This window comes from Pavona decussata, unplaced genomic scaffold (genome assembly GCF_977016875.1).
Source record: "Pavona decussata unplaced genomic scaffold, jaPavDecu1.1 SCAFFOLD_219, whole genome shotgun sequence".
Taxonomy (NCBI): domain Eukaryota; kingdom Metazoa; phylum Cnidaria; class Anthozoa; order Scleractinia; family Agariciidae; genus Pavona; species Pavona decussata.
The window spans coordinates 2099865-2120155 of record NW_028145624.1 but is presented as its reverse complement, the minus strand read 5'-3'; the positions used below and the strand labels follow the sequence as shown (position 1 = coordinate 2120155).

General features: G+C 37.9%; 1 protein-coding gene and 1 long non-coding RNA gene across 2 annotated transcripts in view; both read left to right on the top strand.

The window, feature by feature from the left end:
- Positions 1-20291, top strand: part of LOC146459469 (uncharacterized) — a 283723-nt gene that overhangs the window by 168900 nt on the left and 94532 nt on the right. The window contains exon 5 of the mRNA XM_085089392.1: positions 13547-13711. Coding sequence (XP_084945518.1) covers positions 13547-13711 — 165 coding nt within the window. The remainder of the gene's footprint in view (positions 1-13546; positions 13712-20291) is intronic.
- Positions 43-1517, top strand: LOC146459473 (uncharacterized). The gene is made up of 2 exons (XR_014857889.1): positions 43-160; positions 1352-1517. It is a non-coding gene; the product is annotated as an uncharacterized LOC146459473 (long non-coding RNA).

The following is a 20291-nucleotide window of genomic DNA, read 5'->3' as shown; positions in this document are numbered from 1 at the left end:
TGCCAGTGTTCTGTGGATCGAAGAGGATCAGTTGTGCCAGCAACGGACATCATGGGTACAGATATCAAAGAAGGAGAAGTGGCAACGGTAGCTTGGCGCACCGTAAAGAGTAAGAAAATACATACTTCGTGGTTCCAGGCCAAGATTCTTAAGTACTCTGGTAAGTTTTGTATTATATCTTAGTATCGTTCACATATAGTCAGACTCGGAAAACCGAATACCTTGATATCTATGGGAAAATGTAATTGAAAATGTAGATAGGCGGAAAAATTACCTGAGTTTCAAACTTAATTAAAAAGCTTCTTCTTATGGTCCTTACAGCTGATATTCTGATATTTGGAACATACATTTTATAAAACACTAATATTTTAAACGCTTGCTACATTTTTATTTGAAATACAAACCGAAATGTATGATATTATTAATCTTGTATATATTTATAAAGCGCGACCTCAGTGAAGCCATGCTGGCATAATTTATGCAACTCTTTCGTGACTGGATATCTGAAAATACCATGTGTCACTCTGATCGATATGTCGCGTGCGCGTGGGTTCCGTAAGGCGTCACGACAAACTTCAAAATCACGCATATCAAAAAAAGCCGCTCATAATTTAAAGAATAGCTATATATAAAGCCAACTCTCTCGAAGCCGACAACTGGGAGGGACAGAATTCATGTGAATTTTCAGGGACCAAAATGGTAGATTAGCTTCCACGCTTTTCACGTAATATAAAAATAGCCTGGATAAAGCACTGATTCATGTGTTTGCCTCAATCTGTCAGATGTGTATGTCGGAAACTGTGGTCATGATTTGTTATTTTGAGTGACGTGATATCAATTACCACCAGTGAGTCCAGTGAGCAATAATTTGTGACTTCAAGTGAACACGACACTTTGCATTGGCGTAATTATTCTCATTTAATTTTAATTTTTTGTTACACCAGGCAACGTTCCGTGCAACCTGTCTCGCAACTTTGTTGCTCCGTCGCGAGACGAGTTGCACGAGACGTTGCCTGGTGTAAACACCCACAGGCAACGCATAAAAATATTCCTGTAGCGTTGCCGCAATCGTTGCGAGAAGTAGAACCGGATTCTACTTTTTGCCACAATTGCAGCAACAAAATAGTTGCGAGACATGTCCGTTGCAGGGTATGTTACACAGGGCAATTTTTCGTGCAACTTGTGTCACAACAAAATTGCGAGACAAGTTGCATGAAACGTTGTCTGGTGTAACAGCGCCTTTACAGTCATGTTTGTGCGTCACCATGTAAAAATTAACGACTATGGAAAGTCCAGCCATCATAGATTTGTTACGTTTTTTTTCCTAATATTCACATTATTTCTTTTCCAGGATATCTACTAGCCTGTGCTTCAAGTCTAAGCATTCGTCCATTGGAACCAGGAAAGCTACATAAAATGTTTACCAATAAGTGTACCACTGCAAATGCTAAGAAAAGAAAGCAACTTATTGCTATTCAATAAATGGAAACATGACGACAAGATAGGCTTTATCACGGTTTTCGACGCCATTTTGACGAGTAGGCAAACAGGCTTGAAATAACAGAACTGCTACTAAAAATAGTTCGCGGGAAAAAAATACAGGGAAATGTATGGAAAGTTCAAAACACGACTGGACGCTTTCTGGCACAGCTACATCCCTCCAATTTTTTTTTCTTAAAATCCTTTTCCTAGTGCCAAAAGTTTCCAATTCATGAATTTTTCAGAAGCGATGTTTTATCAAAATTATTCAACATCGGATTTCCATACAAACACTGTTATTTCAAGCCTGTTTGCCTACTCGTCAAAATGGCGTCGAAAACCGTGATAAGGTCTATTGCTCTTTTCTTAGCACTGAAGTGGTGCAAGTAGACTAAAAGCTACTAAATGCCCGGCAGTCAGAAATGAAAAGTTCGACTGAAAGTCTCAGAAACGGCGACGTTTTCTGGAGTCAGTATGGTTCGAAAAGGAACAAATGTTTGTTTTCTAGTCGACGAAATATCCGAGCTTGAGCACACCAAATTCTGTGAAAATTTCTGACCGACAGGCATTTTCAGTCTTACTACCATACTGACTCGAAATTTTCGCGAAAAAAAGGGTCACTATCCAAAAAAAATTAAAAAAATACAGTTTCGTTCATTTAATAGTTGCTGTTGCACGCCGCACAACGGTGTTGCCCATGATCATAAAAACATGATTTTGTAACTGCATTTAAAGCAGTTCAAATGGTAGGTCATGTTGATTTTATCGTTTAATTAACTATAAAACAAGTCAAAGATCATTTTGGGTCGATGAGACACAAGTAGGCTTATCAGTTTGTTCTCTAGGCCGTCATTCGATCTCGCCGAAGAATGTCAAAGAACCGTAATTAAATTGTCGCTATGTAAGCTTATGTACACGCAAGGTATCAAAACGCGGCAAGCTCATGTTGATGCTCTTTCATTTCACGGGAAAATCGCTTGTGGAAGGAGCGTCATTTTGGAGAGCTCTGCTTCCAGGGTTGCAAACCCAGTTTAACCCACATATATTTGCCAAGAAAAAGTTGGATCAGCAAGCCGCAGCACGTAAGTGAATTATGCAATTATATTATAACAAAGTTTACAGTATTTACAAGTTTTCGTAGACTTGCACGTGTGCTGCACGACTCTTCGGTAAGATGTCTGAAATCTTAGAAAGAAGCGATACTTGTACAGTAATTTAATAGCTCTTTAGTTGATCCTCTAATGAAAAAGCATGATATTTGTATACCTATTTATTAAAGCTTGTTGGTAATAGAAGCGATATTTGTACGAAAGCTCTTTAATTACTAAATTAGTCCTCTTATGATAGTGAAGAAACAATATTAATTCTATTTTGCAAATATAACTGTTACTGAATGTGCAGTTCATATTATTTCGAATAAAAAGGTTTAATCTTAAGTATTATTTGTTGTTTTTTTCCTGTCAACCAATTAAAGGCTGCAACACCAGCTAGTATTTTTACAGCTTCGCAGAAGCGACCCGAGCCAGCCGCGTGCGAAGCTGCTGGGATCACGTACCATAAAACAAGCCGGAAATTATTGTCAGTCATCACGTTCCTTTGACCACGTGTTGATTGAAACGTCTTGTGGTTGCCTTTCTTTCTAGACAATTTTAGACATTCCAAGACCTTTCTTCTGGGAAAACCTCTTTCAAAACAATTGTCTTGAGAATGTCTAGTTTCGAGCTAAGAATGTCTAGCTGTCAAAATGTCTAGAAATGTCTTGCATTTTAGCTCAGAATATAGATCTTTCCAAGACTTTTCTTTGAAAAAAGCCGCCAGACCTAAACTAGACTTTTCAAAGACTTTATTCTAGATCTAGTCAAGACATTTTTTAGATCTATGCGTTTCGTGCGGGTATAACCTTTATTAACTTGTCATCAAAGAAGCAGTCGAGGGGGCATCTCCCCTAAACTTAACATAAATTTCAGGTGAAAACTTTTCAAGTGTTATGTGATAAAGGTGAATCAAGAACCACTGAAATGGAAAGCTCATCACTACCAAATAAAACTCTAATGGGAAACTCATAGGGACTTGCTCTGTTTGCTCACATGTTGCAAGTAACCAAACATTCTTCAGATCCCAAATCCAGATGTGGTACCTCCATTTCCCAAAAGAAATTCAAACTTCCATTTTTGAGAAAAAAAAAAACCCCTTTAAAACAGCAAGGGTGTACTCGGTATTTTAATGTTGGACATAATTGGGCGCCTACCATTTACACGGACAGGTCTTTCTGGTTTGCTGGTATATAACCAAGACAGTAGCATGGTGTTAGGGCTAGGATGGTTCATGGTTCATTTATTTCACACTATTTACACAACATTAACATAGAAAGAAAAATATTACAACAAATGATTACAAGATAAAAATAAATACAGTACAAATTATAAAATGTGTGTGGTGGTCAAAGTAGCAAAGGCTTTCTAGCTGACCACCACCTACTTTTAAGTAAACAAAGAAATGACACTGAGCTTTATTGAGATATTAGAAAATGTAGGAAATGTTTGTAGAGCCTAGGATGTACAAGAGAGAATTACATTTGTGTAAATTAAGGTATGTTCGAGATATACTGAACCGAGCAAGAAATCTAAACAGGACAAGCTTAATAAAAGAAGAACAAAACAATAAATAAATAAAAACAAAAAAAAGCAAAAAAACAACATACAAACAAACAAACAACAACAACAACAAACAAAAAGAAAGGAAAAGGACAACACATCATCAGCAGCAACAGCAGCGACAACAAAGATCAAAATATAAGCAGACAATTATTATTATTATTATTATTATTATTATTATTATTATTATTATTTTTAACTCTATTATTATTATTAGAGAGTTACATACTATTATATTTGATCATTAAACAGAACATATATTATTTGATTGACAAGAGATCAGGTGGGCCTTATAAAGTTTCTTAAACCTGTTAAAAGTTTTTGTTTTTTTCAATGCCATGGGGACAGTTTCCCATATGACAGAAGCAGAGTACTTCAAATTAAATTTGCCTATGTTAGTTCTAACTTGTGGTCGGTGGAAATTAAGCTTGGCAGAATTTCTGGTGTTATAGGAGTGGACAGTTGTTGTAGGTAGGAGGAGGCCCTGTTTAGCTGGTTCATATAAAATTATATTATTACAGTGACCTTGAGTTGTGTCCTTTGGCCTGTAAAAGAAACCTGCCGCATTTACACAATCCATTTGGTTTGGAAATTTAAACCATTAACTTATGGAAGAAGGAGAATTTGTGTGACCAAATCAGCTGAAAGACTACAAAGAGAAGAAATAAATTTTACGTATCACTGGTAGACCACAATTTCTGAAATTTTGCAAATGAAAATATGACATGAACCATTTGACTTTCCAATGCGAAATTTAACACCAAGATGCCAATCAGTAACTCTATTGTGCCTCATCTACAACAACGACCACAAAATTTTTCTGATAAAGCTTCGACAACAAAAACTCTCTGCACTGTCTGTTGCTACCTTTACCTTGGGGTGCACAAAAATTGTGACATTTCCCTGCCTGTAAATTACAGTATCTTCAATACAGTTACCATCTAAGGCGAAAACTGGTACAGCTTACTCCGGTTGACTTAAGTCTTTTTAATTGATCGTCGATAAGCACGTTGATCTTGAGTGGAGAAAGCACAATTACGATGGATTTGTTCTTGGAACAGTTTTCATTAAGTTTCTTACAAAGATGGTCTAGATGGTCACAAAGGGTAGGAACTAATCTTAGTAAAAAAGTGATTTACCGCGCTTGTTGATTGCAATCTCTCCTGTTGCCTTTTTCGTTCTGGTTTAAGTTTCAAGTTTTGTTGTCCTCTCGACCGAAGAACGTTCCGAAGAGCACCCTCGAAAGCGAAAACCTCACCAGGAATGATCACAGTTACGAGCAGCACGGTGGACAAAGGATGATGGGCAGGCCCGTATTCTGGGCCTCAAATCGAACTTTACCAGATCTCCCCTCCGCCTGACCGTGGGAGATCTGGGTACGAGATTAGCAATGAGTTTGAGAAATGGCAGCTGGCATGACGTGCGGAATAGCATAATTATGCGAAATACGATTTATGCGGGGAATAAATTAACTGAAGAGCGCGTCATGTTTTCGCGCCAATTTTATAAGAGCAGCCGCCTTTTGGATGCTGATGACTCTACTGAGCCGAGACAAATAGCCGACAAATCGAGGATTAGATCGTATGCTCGCTGTTTAGGAAGAAGGGAGGGAGAAGAGTAAGTGAGTAAGTCCGTGGTAAATTAAATTTCATGTTCACTTTTCTCCTTGCGACTTAGATTGACAAAAAGAACGTGACAGCGTGTAGTCTTATCAGGACAAAAGAAAAACAAAAGGGCAAATAATAAACATTAACAGTATTTTGTCTTCTTTTAAACCCTCGATAAAGGATCAATTCTCATACCCTGTATGCTTGATGATTCATTTATCGTGAGCGGGAAAGTGGAGGGTCTTCAGGCACAACAATTTGACCAAAATGTATTTTGTGATGAGAATAATTTCACGACCTTTTACACAACCTGTCGATAATTAGACACCATACTCGTCATTTGATTTTTAGTCCTAGGGCTTTTTCGCTTTTAAATCTGAAGTTAGTCTTGGAGGACTGGCACTGAAAAGACCTTAAAGACCGATATGTTTAGTTCGATAACACACAACCAACTGATATATCACGTATTATATAGAAGAGAGATTCTCGCAGTTATCTACGCAACCAGACTGTTCCGAAAAAACCTGAAAAAATGCAGGCTTGAATTGATGTATTAATCGCCATATTGAATACCTAGCTAGCTGGCTCAGCAAATCATCAGTATACAGTGACTTGCGTACGTAGTTCGACGAAAATGAGACGTGAAAAAAAGTAGGACATATTTTTCCAATGAGTTAATTACAAATTGTTTATTCGTTACATTGTGTAACCATTAAGTGTTCACAAAGTCCAAATGACCGAGTGTATATTTAAAATTTCTCACACAATGACCTTGGAAATGTTATTCGTTCAGTCTGCTGTTACTTTTAATCCCGACTACTCGCTGTCGCTTTCTCAGTTGTCAACTAGATATTTATTTTATTAAAAGTTCCTTGCATGCGAAAACTGTAAACAGTATTTAATCGATTTCTTCCCTCTCACTTCTTCCTAACCAGCGATCAGACATGTTCTATCCCAGGCCTTTATTTTCTAATCCTCGATCTGTTGTTTAGTTGTTTATTATTCGGCTAGAGTCCGCAACATCGAAAAAACTCAGCTGGTTTTACAGCTGCTCTTAAAAAATTGGCGCGAAAACAGGACGCGCTGTTCAGTTAATTTATTTCTTTAAGTCACGCCGCATAACTCATATTTCGCATAATTAAGCCATTCCACACGTCATGCTACATGCCATTCCGCAAACTCGTTCCCCCTTTTTCACTCACCGGAAGGTACCAACAAGCGCTCCAGTTAGTTTAGCATTACCACCTGTTCATCAGTGGAAAAGAGGACGTTACGGTATCGACGTCCTAGTTGGTTAGGGGAACTAAATAAAAGCTGTAAATCGAAAGGACACTTTTGGTCATGACATTTGAGTCTCTTGGTGCAGTAATGCTGGACACGTTTGGTGTGATTTCAAAGAAGGCTCGGGCACTTGTTTTGCGCGGGGGAACACAGGCTCGACTAAGGACAAAATTGCTTTGGCAAGATTAGGTCATAGTTATCTGCCAATTTTTTACGAAAGCCTTGTTAAAACGTGTCCACAAGGATGCGTTTTAAAAAGGTTTGTGCTAATAATTAAAAGCAACCAAGAATAGTCATTGGTGTCGTCGAGGTGTCAACTCTTTTAACGAATCGGTGGTGATAACTTTTGTATCGTTCAAAATGTAGTGCGTAGGTCGCTCTCACAAGGTCCTTGTTTCCCATCATCAAAGAAATGACTGGACTTGTAAAAAATTTACTCCATAATGTAAGCAAAGTTTGACATGGCGATGGAGTAATTTGCAGTATTTAACAGCAAGTCACAGGAAACAAAGTAACAACATTATTTTAAAGGCTTGCTTATTCTCTTCAAAATGAATTGTCAACAAATTGCTGGCTGGTTTCAAGAAGTTAAATTCGTAGCAAAAAGTAATATCCGTGCAGGAAACACATAACATGACGAGGAGACATTTTCTTTCGCGTCAATTTTATAAAGCCTTAATTGTCATGTTCACACCTCTACCATCACTGAAACGCATGGCTTTGCGAGTAATATGTTAGGACCGCTTAACAGGGTCACCTCAACTGATTTGACGAGAAGTTTTAGATTGAGGAGATGTCAGGGTGAGATGTTGAGGAAAAATAATTTTCTTTCCTAAGGAGACAATTTACTTTTGCGCAGAGTACATCCAACCAGTTTAAAATGGAGAAAAATTTATCATAGACTTTCACTAGCTAGAGTCACGAGAAAGATGCACATTTTTCGAAATATCACTGGTACGGAAATATATCTACATTGCCAAACGTGCCATCTCTTATCATACCTTGCATCTAAGCAATGTTCTGATAAAAACCAACGATGTCTAGGATGTATTTATGAGAAAGAACAAGACCTTGAATTAATCTGGAAACCAGATTGCATAAACGAATTTTCCTTTTACTGAATTCAACGAAACGGTAAAAATTCAGATAACTATTTCAGTGTTGAAAACGACAGCGGAGAAAACACGCTCGAGGTGAACAGCCCTTGTTTACGGGAAGCAGGCATTTCAGTACTGACCATCGAAATTTCGCTAACATTTCATTTAAATGATACTTTGAAAAAAAAATTCTACAGAACTGAAATTTCTTTAATTCAGCAAGTTGAATGTATTCTTAAAGCCCGTTTCGTATTCCATTTAATATTGGGATATTTCCTAAAAGCCGGTTTTGATTGTTCGTGCGAGAAGGGGCTATTGTTAGTGGCAACTACACGGAACGGATGATACTTAATAAGCATAACTTGAGTGATTGATAACTTTGTCTACCGTGCGAACGTGAAATATATTCCATGTATTGATCAGAAACAGTGTAGTAGCTTCGGACTAGCGTACGGATCGGATTTTGTTTAAGAGTTGGCTGTGTTGACGAAGGTGAGTGCTGAGGGTTTTCTCAGTTTAAGGTGTAAGAAATGTTGAAGGCTTGTTGAAAGGGTGTTGAATCAATTTTAAAATTGGTTAAAGCTTTCATTCAACATCGATTCAACATTTCCTTTGTTCTCGAAAATGTTGAATGCCGTTGAAGCCGTTTGAAGACTCCGTTCGGTTTTTTCCTCTAAAATTTTACCAACATCCGTTCAACTTTTGTTGAGAGAATGTTGTTCAAATGTTGAAACCGTTTAAACGGGCCATTATCTTTATTTGTAATAAGAGCAATAAACTGCTCTTATGAATAGTACAGCAAACGAATGCCGGCTCTTTTACTGAAGAAGCAGAGATCTCTGCTAATTTTGGTCGAATTTCACGGATCCTGCAGGCCGCTTGATTTTTAAGGAGCTCGGTTTCTTGCTTTTTGCGAAGAGGACACGAGGTGTGGATCATTTTTTTTTTTTTTTTTTTTTTTTTGCAAGTCCATAAGGAATTCTCCCCGTCCTGAAACAAGTATCTCATAGAAAGTATAGAAGTCTCGTACTCTCGTTGTCTCGCAAAATATAGCAAAGTGCTCCACTTACTGTATTCTCAAATAACGCACGCCATTGGGAAATACGCCCATTTCTACTTTGCCCATTTGAGTTTGGCGAAGTAAACAAATGGCACAAAATCCAAAAGAAAGATTTTGGCCTGAACCGACTAGTGTTGACGTAGTAATTTTGGAGACGTCTAGTGCATTTGAAACAGGGCTCTGGCATTTAGTTTACGAGGGCAAATACCGTAGGCTTCTAAACACAAAACTGTTTCGGACAGCTCAAGTTATAACTGCGTGTGTCCAATAAGCCCCGGCCGCATGAAAACGTTTTAAAACGTTTCTTCGAACATTCAGATAAAACCCGATAAGAAACTACCATACTTTAAGCAAAGATGTTTGTGATGTCGATGAGTAAATTATTTTAAAGAATCGGTGGTTACAAAAAGAGCTTCTTCGTTGTTCAAAATGTGTTGAGTAAGTATGAAAGGACCGAACTCCTAATACATTTACTCCATGTTGTTTTCCTTCCTTTTCGAGAAAAATTGGGCCAAATAATAGATTCGGTGCAAAACAACAGCGAAAAAATCACAGAATAAAATCATTTTTCTTGGAAAAAGCGCCGAACGAAGTCAGCTTATTGATATTGCGAATTCTTAATTCTGCTGTAATTTTGAACCATTCTGCACAATGGCCATATTCGCCACTTATGGTAAGCAAGGCGTGTTCTCGAGACTAACGTCTTGTTGAAGTTTAAACGTTTCGTAGTCATACTGTCTTTAAAAACTGAGGTGGAAGGTACCAACAAGCGCTCCAGTTAGTTTAGTATTACCACCTGCTCATCAGTGGAAAAGAAGACGTTACTGTTTCGACCTATTAGTTAAATGTTTCGCGAATTAAATAAAAGCTGTAAATCGAAAGGACACTTTTGGTCACGACATTTGAGTCTTTTGGTGCAGTAATGCTGGACACGTTTATTGTAATTTCAAAGAAGGCTAGGGCACTTGCTTTGCGCGAGCGAACACAGGCTCGACTAAGGACAATTAATTTCGCAAGATTAGGTCATAGTTATCTGATAAACTATTATAGTTGACTCTAACATTTCCTCTAACACTGCGAATGTAGTCTCATGACCATTATACCAAGGTAGTTGGTAAATTTTTTGCAAGAGTCTTGTTAAAATGTGTCCACAAGGATACGTTTTATAAATAAAAAGGTTTGTGCTAATAATTAAACTGAGCGGCCAAGCATAGTCATTGGTGTCGTCGCCGTGTCAACTCTTTTAACGAATCGGTTGTGATAGCTTTTGTATCGTTCAAAATGTAGTGCGTAGGTGGCTCTCACTAGGTCCTTGTTTCCCATTATCAAAGAATCGAAAGGACCGAACTTGTAATACATTTACTCCATATTGTGAGCATAGTTTGACATGATGGAGTAATTTGCAGTATTTAACAGCAAGTCACAGAAAACAAAGTAACAACATTATTTTAAAGGCTTGCTTATGCTGGCTGATTTAAAAAATTTAGATTTGTAGCAAAAAGTGATATCCGCGCAAAAGACACACAACATTACTAGGAAACATTTTCTTTCGAGTCAATTTTATAAAGCTTTAATTGTTATGTTCAAACCTCAACCATCAAAGAAACTCGTGGCTTGACAAGTAATTTGTTGGGACCACTAAAGCTCACCAAAAATGATTTGACCAGGATCTTTTACATTGAGGAGAGGGTGAGATGTTGAGAAAAATAATTTTCTTTGCTAAGGAGACCATTTACATTTGCGCAGAGTACATCCAACCAGTTTAAAATGGGGAAAATTTATCATAGACTTCAACTAGCTATAATCACGAGAAAGATACACATTTTTCGAAATATCAGTTGTATCTCAGAGATACATCTACATTGCCAAAACGTGCGATCTCTTATCAAACCTTGCATCTAAGCAATGTTCTGATAAAAACCAACGATGTCTGGGATGTAGTTATGAGAAAGAACGAGACCTTGAATTAAACTAGAAACCATTTTCCATAAACGAATTTTCCTTTTATTAAATTCAACGAAACGGTAAGAATTCAAAAAACTATTTCAGTTGAAAACGACAGCAGAGAAAACATGCTCGAGGTCAACACCCCTTGTTTACGGGCCGGGAAACAGGCATGTAATACTGAGCGTCGTAATTTCGCTAACATTTCTTTTAAATGATACTTTGAAAGAAAAATTCTACACAAATGAAATTTATTTAATTCAGCAAGTTGAATGTATCGTTAAAGCCCGTTTCGTATTCCATTTAATATTGGGATATTTCCTAAAAGCCGGTTTTGATTGTTCGTGCGAGAAGGGGCTATTGTTAGTGGCAACTACACGGAACGGATGATACTTAATAAGCATAACTCGAGTGATTGATAACTTTGTCTACCGTACGAACGTCAAATACTGTATATTCCATACATTGATCAGAAACAGTGTAGTCACTTCGGACTAGCGTACGGATCGGATTGTATTTAAGAGTTGGCTGCGTTGACGAAGGTGAGTGCTGAGGGTTTTCTCAGTTTAAGGTGTAAGAAATGTTGAAGGCTTGTTGAAAGCGTGTTGAATCAATTTTGAAACTGGTTAAAGCTTTTATTCAACATCGATTCAACATTTCCTTTGTTCTCGAAAATGTTGAATGGCGTTGAAGCCGTTTGAACACTCCGTTCGGTTTTTTCCTCTAACATTTTACCAACATCCGTTCAACTTTTGTTGAGGGAATGTTGTTCAAATGTTGAAACCGTTTAAACGGGCCATTGTCTTTATTTGTAATAAGAGCAATAAACTGCTCTTATGAAGAGTAAATACCGCACTCCATTGGGAAATACGCCCAAATATACTCAATGCCTTTAGTAACGTATACCCTTTTCCGTTAGTTGTTTTTAAACAAGTTTTGAATTCAATGAATCCACTTACTGTTCAAACAAAGAAAAGCAAATTAAGAATTTGACAATTTTTTTTATTTCAATATTTTTATCGCTCGATTGTTTTTCTTCCTCAGAGGTACTAACGACTGGAGACGATGGCACTAAACAGTGTTTTTCTCGGCTTGGTCGTAAGCTCTGTGCTCTTGGGATTCATAGAGCCAATACAAGGTTTGCAAAAAGGCTTTATAAGGAGTAAAAGGAACTATTTATATGGAAACCGTGTTGAGTACACATTGGATGTCTCGCCACATTTAATTGGGTCTATTCTTTCATTTTCCCTTTTCTTTAACTTGGTCTATTCTTTCATTTTTCCTTTTCCATGTACATTTAATTAGGAATCAATGAATACAAGGAATATCAGTTCACAGAAAAACGCAATTGTACTTCCTCAGATAAGATAAAAATAGGCCTCATTGAAAGATTTTTTTTTTTTCACCTCTATTATTTTGCCACTCAAACCTTTCTTACATCGGTTAAAAAAAGCGTTATCAGGTAGCAGGAAGACCTCTGTAAGCTTGGTAGAGCTTTTCTAAGGAGATCTCCCTTACATTATCATAAATGTTAAACAATAATCATGTTAATCGTGGTGAATCAATTTAATTAGGAATAGCAATATATGTCAAATATTACTAGTTATTAAACAGCACCAACTTGTCCTTACGTCGCTTCTAAGTATAAATGATACTCTATTTAAAGAAATCTTGTCACTTCTTTTTTAAAAATATACTTTGCCTTAATTTTTTTTTAATTTGGTTGGCTAGCTTTTCTTAATTTTTTGCTCCTCTGCATAGTTAATTGAAAATGAACCATTTTTTGTTTCTTTTGTACTTTATGTGTAATTTTGTTGAAGATCTATTATTATGTTTATCAATAGTGCCATTCCTTGAAAAGTAAAAATAACTCTGAAAGCTAAAGGCAAGTTTCCATGATAGTGAGAACAGTGAGAATACATAAATGAGACTATCTGATAAATATTTAACTCATATATATTCAGTAGTTCCAACGATAGAAATAGTGGCCTTGATTTCTGTCTATATTTAGAAAATGTCATAATTCTAACAAAATGTTTTTGAATTTTATAAATACTTGCACAAACAATATATGTTGCAGTATTTCAGGTATAGGTAGAACAGCCGAAAATCACAACTGAAAATTACGCAACCTCCTATACTGTGTTAGGTGTAACACCTCTCGTAACAGGCTTGCCTAACAAATCCCCTCATAGCCATATATTTCAACTTGGCTTCTCATCTTCTCATTAATTTATTTTTTTTTAAACGTTTAGTAAACATGCTATAAAATCTTGTTAGCTTTGTTTCCCCTCAGTCTTTTTTCTTGATTTTGTTTTGCTCTCCCCACGAGGAAAAAGATGTTAGTGTGACTGAGATTGGGTAGAAAGAGAAGGTATTCAAACTTGCCTGCTAGTTATCTAACAGTATTTATCGTTGTTTTAGGAGGTTTCTGTGATGGGAAAGCCAATGGTAACTACGCAGATCCCGACAACTGCCATGGATATATCGCCTGTTCAAATGGGTACCTGTATAAAATGCCCTGTCCGGCTAACTTGAAGTTCGACGAGAAAACAAACCGCTGTGAATACAACGCCCCTTGTTCTTCAGGTTGTTAAAATAATTGATTAGTTTTTACAGTAATCGTTTCACTGACTATCCTGTACACTTCAGCACTAAAATGTAAAATTTGCAGTTCTCTGATTTCTTTCAATCCACAGTCTCACAGTAACGTATTTTAAGTAGTTTTCCTTTGAATACCGTAGAATTCCGAAAGTAACGCACCACCCCCCTCCCGAAAGTAACGGCCCACCCTAAAGTAGTGGCCATTCGAAAATGACAACTCAACAGCAATGAAATACCGTATTGTATTTGATATAACGTTTCAAGTAGTACTTTTTGGCTCTACAATACCATCCTACGAATAAATTGTGTCCATTTCGATCGACTTACAATGCTTTTTAAGAACGGCCTTCCAAATTTAAAGAAATTACTAAAGAGAAACACTCTGCTCTCAACTGTAATGCGGATTGAACAGCCTGAGTGTAGGACTAAACATGCAACGTGCAGAATCATTTGTGATTTGATTGCAAACTTCATTGAATTCTACTGGAAACTATCCTTTAAAAGCTGAATGTGTCAGCGGAGTCACATGATACAGTAATTAGTTGCAGTATAATACGAACATTATTTTCGCTACACAGGGTCTTTTTGGGCCTTTTACTTGTTTTTTTTTTTTTTTTTGTTTCAGTTTGCTTTGTTCATGTGGAGAGTTAATAACATGCATAAACGGAATGGCCTTTAAAAAATTCACAAACGTTTGGTAACCATCCGAAAGCCACTGTTTTCTCTTAAGCTCCCCCTGTTTGGAGGTCAAATTTTTTAACAAGCCTGTCACTGCCATTTTTGGAAAGTAAAAATGTCAGTAAAAATGGAGGAGTAAACAGGATTATACGTATAAAAAGCTAATAAAGTTTCTTTGCTGAAAAAATTGTTAACGAAATGAGCTTTCGGCGACCAGCTTTTAGCCTATGGCGAAAGATAAATCAAAGGCTCCTGTGACTCGTGAATGCAGAAGTGAATAGTGGTAACCGTAAAGCGGTACTCGCATCAAACTACACACTGTACGCTACAAGGAATGCGTTATGTATAAACAATTAAACAATTAAATTACACACACACACTCTGATTCCTTCCGATACGCGAAACAACGCAAAGGTGGGCGTGTGCGGGTTTTTTGAGTGGTTTTGCGTGGTTGCCAATCGACAAGAAAGCGTCCAGTTTTTCTTCCAAGAACCTCCGTAATTTTTTCCCTCGAGTCGTGTTGTTGCCGAATGAAACTTGATACATGTGAACGATTTTGGTTGCCTACCACGTAACCTAACTCTTGCTGCATGTTTTCAGCATTCTAAGTTCAAACGACGGCTTTTGCCGCGTTTTATAACATCGAGAGAAGGTTTTAACCTTGCTGAAGTTGCTATTTTGGCTTTATCCAAGTGAACGTAAATATAGAAGTACATCAAGCGTTACGTTGCAAATTTTCAGTGTTTACATTTTTGCTGTGGAATCGATCTTATTGCTCAAACTGGACCCCGAATGAATTTTATTGCGGCTTCTGTCTGGGCGAATTTCATCCGCTAGTTGCGAGGACGTGTTTGTTTACACAAGATTACACCGAGTTGTCACGTTTCATCAATAAAAATAGAAAAACACACAAAAAGCTTTACTAGATAAAAAAATTTATTCAGATAGGTCTTTTTACAGGCCTAAGAAGCAAAACCGTATAATTTTCGCTGGGAGGCGACTTGCAAGCGATTTGAAGTCAATTTTGAAGCGAATTTATGGCAGCACGTTTTTCAAAAATTTTGCAAGAACTGTTCGGAAAACGAAAAATCGGTCTATTAGAATAGTATCTCAGTACAAATTCACAATCAAACCTGTGATTATTTGTGTGTTGTATTCCTAGAAACACTTGAACATTACCAAGGAACTCCGGGGATTAAAAGTTGATTTGAGATCCGCCCGATCATCGGGCTAATAAAACAACAAATCGAAGAAAAATTTCTTCGCCATTAATGCTTAACTTTCGAGCATCCCTTAGAAGTTTCTCTTTCGATTCACCGTTTCCAAGAGGTGTGTTTCCCTTCCGAAAACGCAAAATTCGCTAATTTCGACCAGCGCCAGAGTGAAATTCCGCTACATTACGATCACTGGGCATGCCTCAAAGTTAACAACTCACGATAAACATATTAGGAGCCCAGTGGCGAGCCCAGCAGGAAATTATCATCGGTCAAACAAAAGTTATGAACGCCAGATAGAGCACACTCCAACCGTGATGATCCGAACCATATTTTTCATTCCAGTCACGATCGATACAACTAGTACATGTGCAGGAAAATCGGCATATTCCATCGCAACATATCTTGGCACAGTTGAGCCCAAAGGAAGAGTACATGTCGTAATGTGGCAACATGTACATTGTAGTTACCTTATTTCAGCGTATTAGCATTTCTGATAGGTGTCGTGCTCTCGTTACTACAATACCGCATCAGACTCGGGTGGCCAAAAAGTACAGGATATTTCCATAGTTTGTTGAGGAACTGGTTATGAAACCGTGTATTACAGCAATGGTGCTGCAATTTTTGTTGGAGGGGCCGCGACCGACCGTGTACAATCCTTTGTTTTAGTGTTCACACTACAGTTGAATATGTTATAAGCAACGTTTCTATTGGTCAGTTGCTCCAAGACATTCATAAATCTATTGTTGTCTGTGCATGGTCAAAGCCAGAAACGCTCGCAAAAACTTATAACAAACACGTTTGTCAGGCTTTATAACCACTGCCTCTTTTTAACTATGATGTTTTCCGAAACTCATGTCAATAATGAGAAGTTCTCGCTAAAAAGAAGAGTAGCTGAAGCAACCTTGAGTCAAGGTTTGCCAATCTGATGTTTGTATTTGATTGCCCAAGTGAAACTTACAAATACAAAATTAGAAATTTTTTTAGACGGCTTGTACACCATCGTTCTTTACTCGGTCACTCGCAACAACTGTAACAATTGTTTTTGTATTTAACAGCGTGTGGCAGGAAACCAGCTGAGGGCCGAATTATAGGAGGCGAGGAAGCACCCCGGAATTCGTGGCCCTGGCAAGCGCTTCTTCGCCTTAATGGCCGTCTCCAATGTGGCGCCTCTCTTCTATCCACAACTTGGCTTTTAACCGCCGGACATTGCATCGACAAAATCAGTGACCCTAATCGGTATTCAGTGGTTCTGGGTAAGTTTCAGTTCAATTCAATTCAATTCATTTTGTGTGAAGAAAAAATAATAGAGCTGCTTCAAGAGCTTTATGTTTAGACAATGAACATAAATGAACCCGGATGGACAGGGATCACATAGTTGGCGCCCACTCATTCCTCAAATAGTTCCAGGGTCCACGACCTCCGTCTGAGCCCTCGGGCGTGATGCATACCGGTCTCAGTCAAGTCTCAATGTTATAGAAAAATGCATTCTTTGAGTCATAGGTCGATTCCAAATTTTACCTCCTCCCCATTCCCCTCTCCTGCCAAAAAAAACCTAGGAAAATCTGATCATTATCTGGTTATTGAATAGCCTCATAGGACATTGGGATTGCTATAGCAACCAGTAATCCCCTACGCAGTCATTCTTAGTGTCGTCACGCAAGGCTCCTCTGCAAAAACGGTTTGGCTGCGGAGGAGACTAAGCAACCAGCAACCTTAAACAATGTCCCGCGAGGTGAAGGTGAAAGAACCATTGAAGTTGGAGGGGGGAAGAGGTAATTGAAACGTAGCATTGCCAGGGGGTTCAGCTATTAACCTTATTTTGTTTCCTTATTCATCCAACTTTCTCATTTATTTGATGAACTGCTTCTGCCCTCCATTTATCACCTGAGTTAATTTACTCTTATCAACTATTACTGAATAGTCAAATCCAGGGCCGTACATAGCGGGGGGCAGAAGGGGCAGCTGCCCCCGCTAGGAAAACTCCCTTTTTTTTCAAACATAGTGTTTGAGTTTGATGAGCTTTTTCTTGTAGGTTGTTCCAAAATCATGAGAAAATCGACTAATTAACTGAAAAAATATTCCTTCAATGGGAATTCCAAATAATTATTTTGGAAAATCTTTCGAGGCAAAAGCCAGTACGAGCTTTCTCATGAAAATAACGATTTTGTAATTTGGGCTTCCTTTGGTTTAGAATTTGGTGTTTTAATAAAGACTGACAAGCCTATGCCACTCCCTGGCGCGCGTTTCAGCCCTTTTAAATCTGGCTTATAAGAGTTTGTGTTTTTTAGAGCTAAATTGGTTTTTTAAGCCTGCGTGACTCCCAAGTATTTGTTGCGGGTTTGAAGGATTTGATAGAGCCTTGGATTTAACCAGCGTATGTTCAACATCAAAGTTCATTTGTGCCTAATGAGTTTTGATTTTCCTCTTTTGAATTCTCTTTATTTTGAATATGACCTGTTTTTCTCTCTGTTCAACGACGGTATTTTTATGTCACATAGGGCATTTCAGCTGGGATTGGTTTGGCTCCTTTGTTGTTGAGATTTGTGAAATTTTAATTAGGACAGAACTTAATCATTGCTTGCCGATTGAACGTGCTAGAAAATTAATTCCGTAGTTGTTGTAATACCGGGCCCGGATAATAAAAGGTGTTGTGTTTCTTGGCACGGCTATTTGTTTTTTTGGTTCTCTAGTAATCGTTGTAGCGTGTTATAAAGCTATGCAACGTGTCGCAATAATAAAAGGCTTGAATTGTTCTAGAATCACGACAGTGTTTTTGTAATTGTTTCGCTCCACTGTCATATATAGTGCGTTTGAATTGTGGGGCTCAGTGATTTTCTCCGTTTATTTACAGCAGTGCATCGACTGTGTTTTAAATTTACCATTAAATGAGAGGCAAATTTCCCTCAAGCTAAACAAGGTGTTTATGCCATAAAAAGTCATGATAATTTGAGACAAAAAGCATCAGTGTTTCATTTTTCTTAAAGGTCTTTGAGGCAACTTTTTCTGTAAGGGTGAAAACAAAAACGTCCAACTAGAAACCCTGTCTGTATACGGGAGACCCCTGAGAGGGTGTGGGGAGTTTGCCCCCGCAGACAAAAAATCCTAGGTACGGCCCTGAAATCCATAATTGTAATACTAGGAATGCTCAGTCTTTCCGCTTGCCACTCTGCAGAACGAACACCAGGACGTTTTCAGTTTACTTTCAAGGTCCAAAATTTTATAATTCGCTAACTTCTGATATAACTAGTTCTTCCTCCTCCGCTTCTTTAAAAAAAAAAAAAAAAGCTTAAAGAACTTCTCTCTAAGTATTAACTTCTATAAGGCTGTAATTTATCAATTTAACTAAACTACTTAATATCTATGTGTGTATGTGTATGTGTGTACGTATGCGCAGTCAAAGTTAACTACTATAAGTCGATATTGTAATTCATATATTAGACTAGACTAGTTATTTTAAGTGAGGAAGCCTGATGGTTATAAGCCTCGTGGTTTCTTTCAGGTTTTCTCGTCATTTAACTTTTTTCCTTAATTTTCTTCATTTTTTCCATCTTGTGCTGTAAATGTTGTGTATATGGCAAACTAAGGTGCTCATGAAAGGGTTGGTGACGGCGAAGAATTTCGAGTATCACGCGTCATCCCCCATCCACAATTCAGCAGGAGAACTGCTCGTAACGATGTTGGACTTGTGGAACTATCGCGTCCAGCAACCCTTGGCCGTAAAATTGGAACTGTCTGCCTGCCAGCCCAAGACTCACGCGTCAGTGAAGATGCCATATGCTATATTACAGGTAATTACTGAAAATGATTTATCAAGAGCAACTGTCAGTCTACTGTGGCCCGCTTGGTCAGATCCTATGTATATTTGGCTTGGAAGCATGGTACAGATATTCTCTAAAATTACATTCTCGTTCAAGTCTGAATTCTTTTCAGACCTTCGCTATTCTTTCATGCCTCAAAAAACCGATCAGGTTTCTTACCAAACTCAACATACGAAATTATTACGCGGGATGTCCTCAGGACAGACCGCGTCAAAGTTTCGGTCGGGTATCTTTTTTTTCTCCCTCGTAGTCACAAATTGTAATAAATAAATTATTTAAACTTGGATTAAACTCCGTTCTCTCCTAGAAGGGATATTTTTGTCCTCTATTGTTGTTATTGTCTTCAACAAGAACGGTCCAGTCAGAATCCATCAGGATCAGGAGGGAGCGGAGGGAGTCTTTCTACCAGTGTCACGTCACATAGCCGTGAACTGGGCGCTGGAAAGAATGCTTCTTTCAGCGGCCATATTGTTTACATGTTTTGGACTCGTTTTCAGAAAGCGGTAAATCGGACAGTTTACTGCGAAGAAATTAGTTTTTGACTGAGAGATTGTATTTCACAATGCAGAGAGGAAAGGTCAAGCTTAAGCTAAAATCATTACTGGTGCTGCAGACTCTGTTGAACTGATGCCTCAACGTTACTGGAAATCCACAAAAAAATAGAGGTTTGATTGCCATTTTTGTGGTTTCAGCTTTGTAGAAGCTGAAACCTACATTGTCATCGTGTACGGTAGTGTAAGTAAGTAAGTAAGTAAGTCCATTTTCCGTAAAAGTTGGGAATGCCGAAGGTTGCTGGCGATCTTTCATCGATAAATGCGATGTCTTTAAGTGGCAGGCACTACCCTTCCCTCT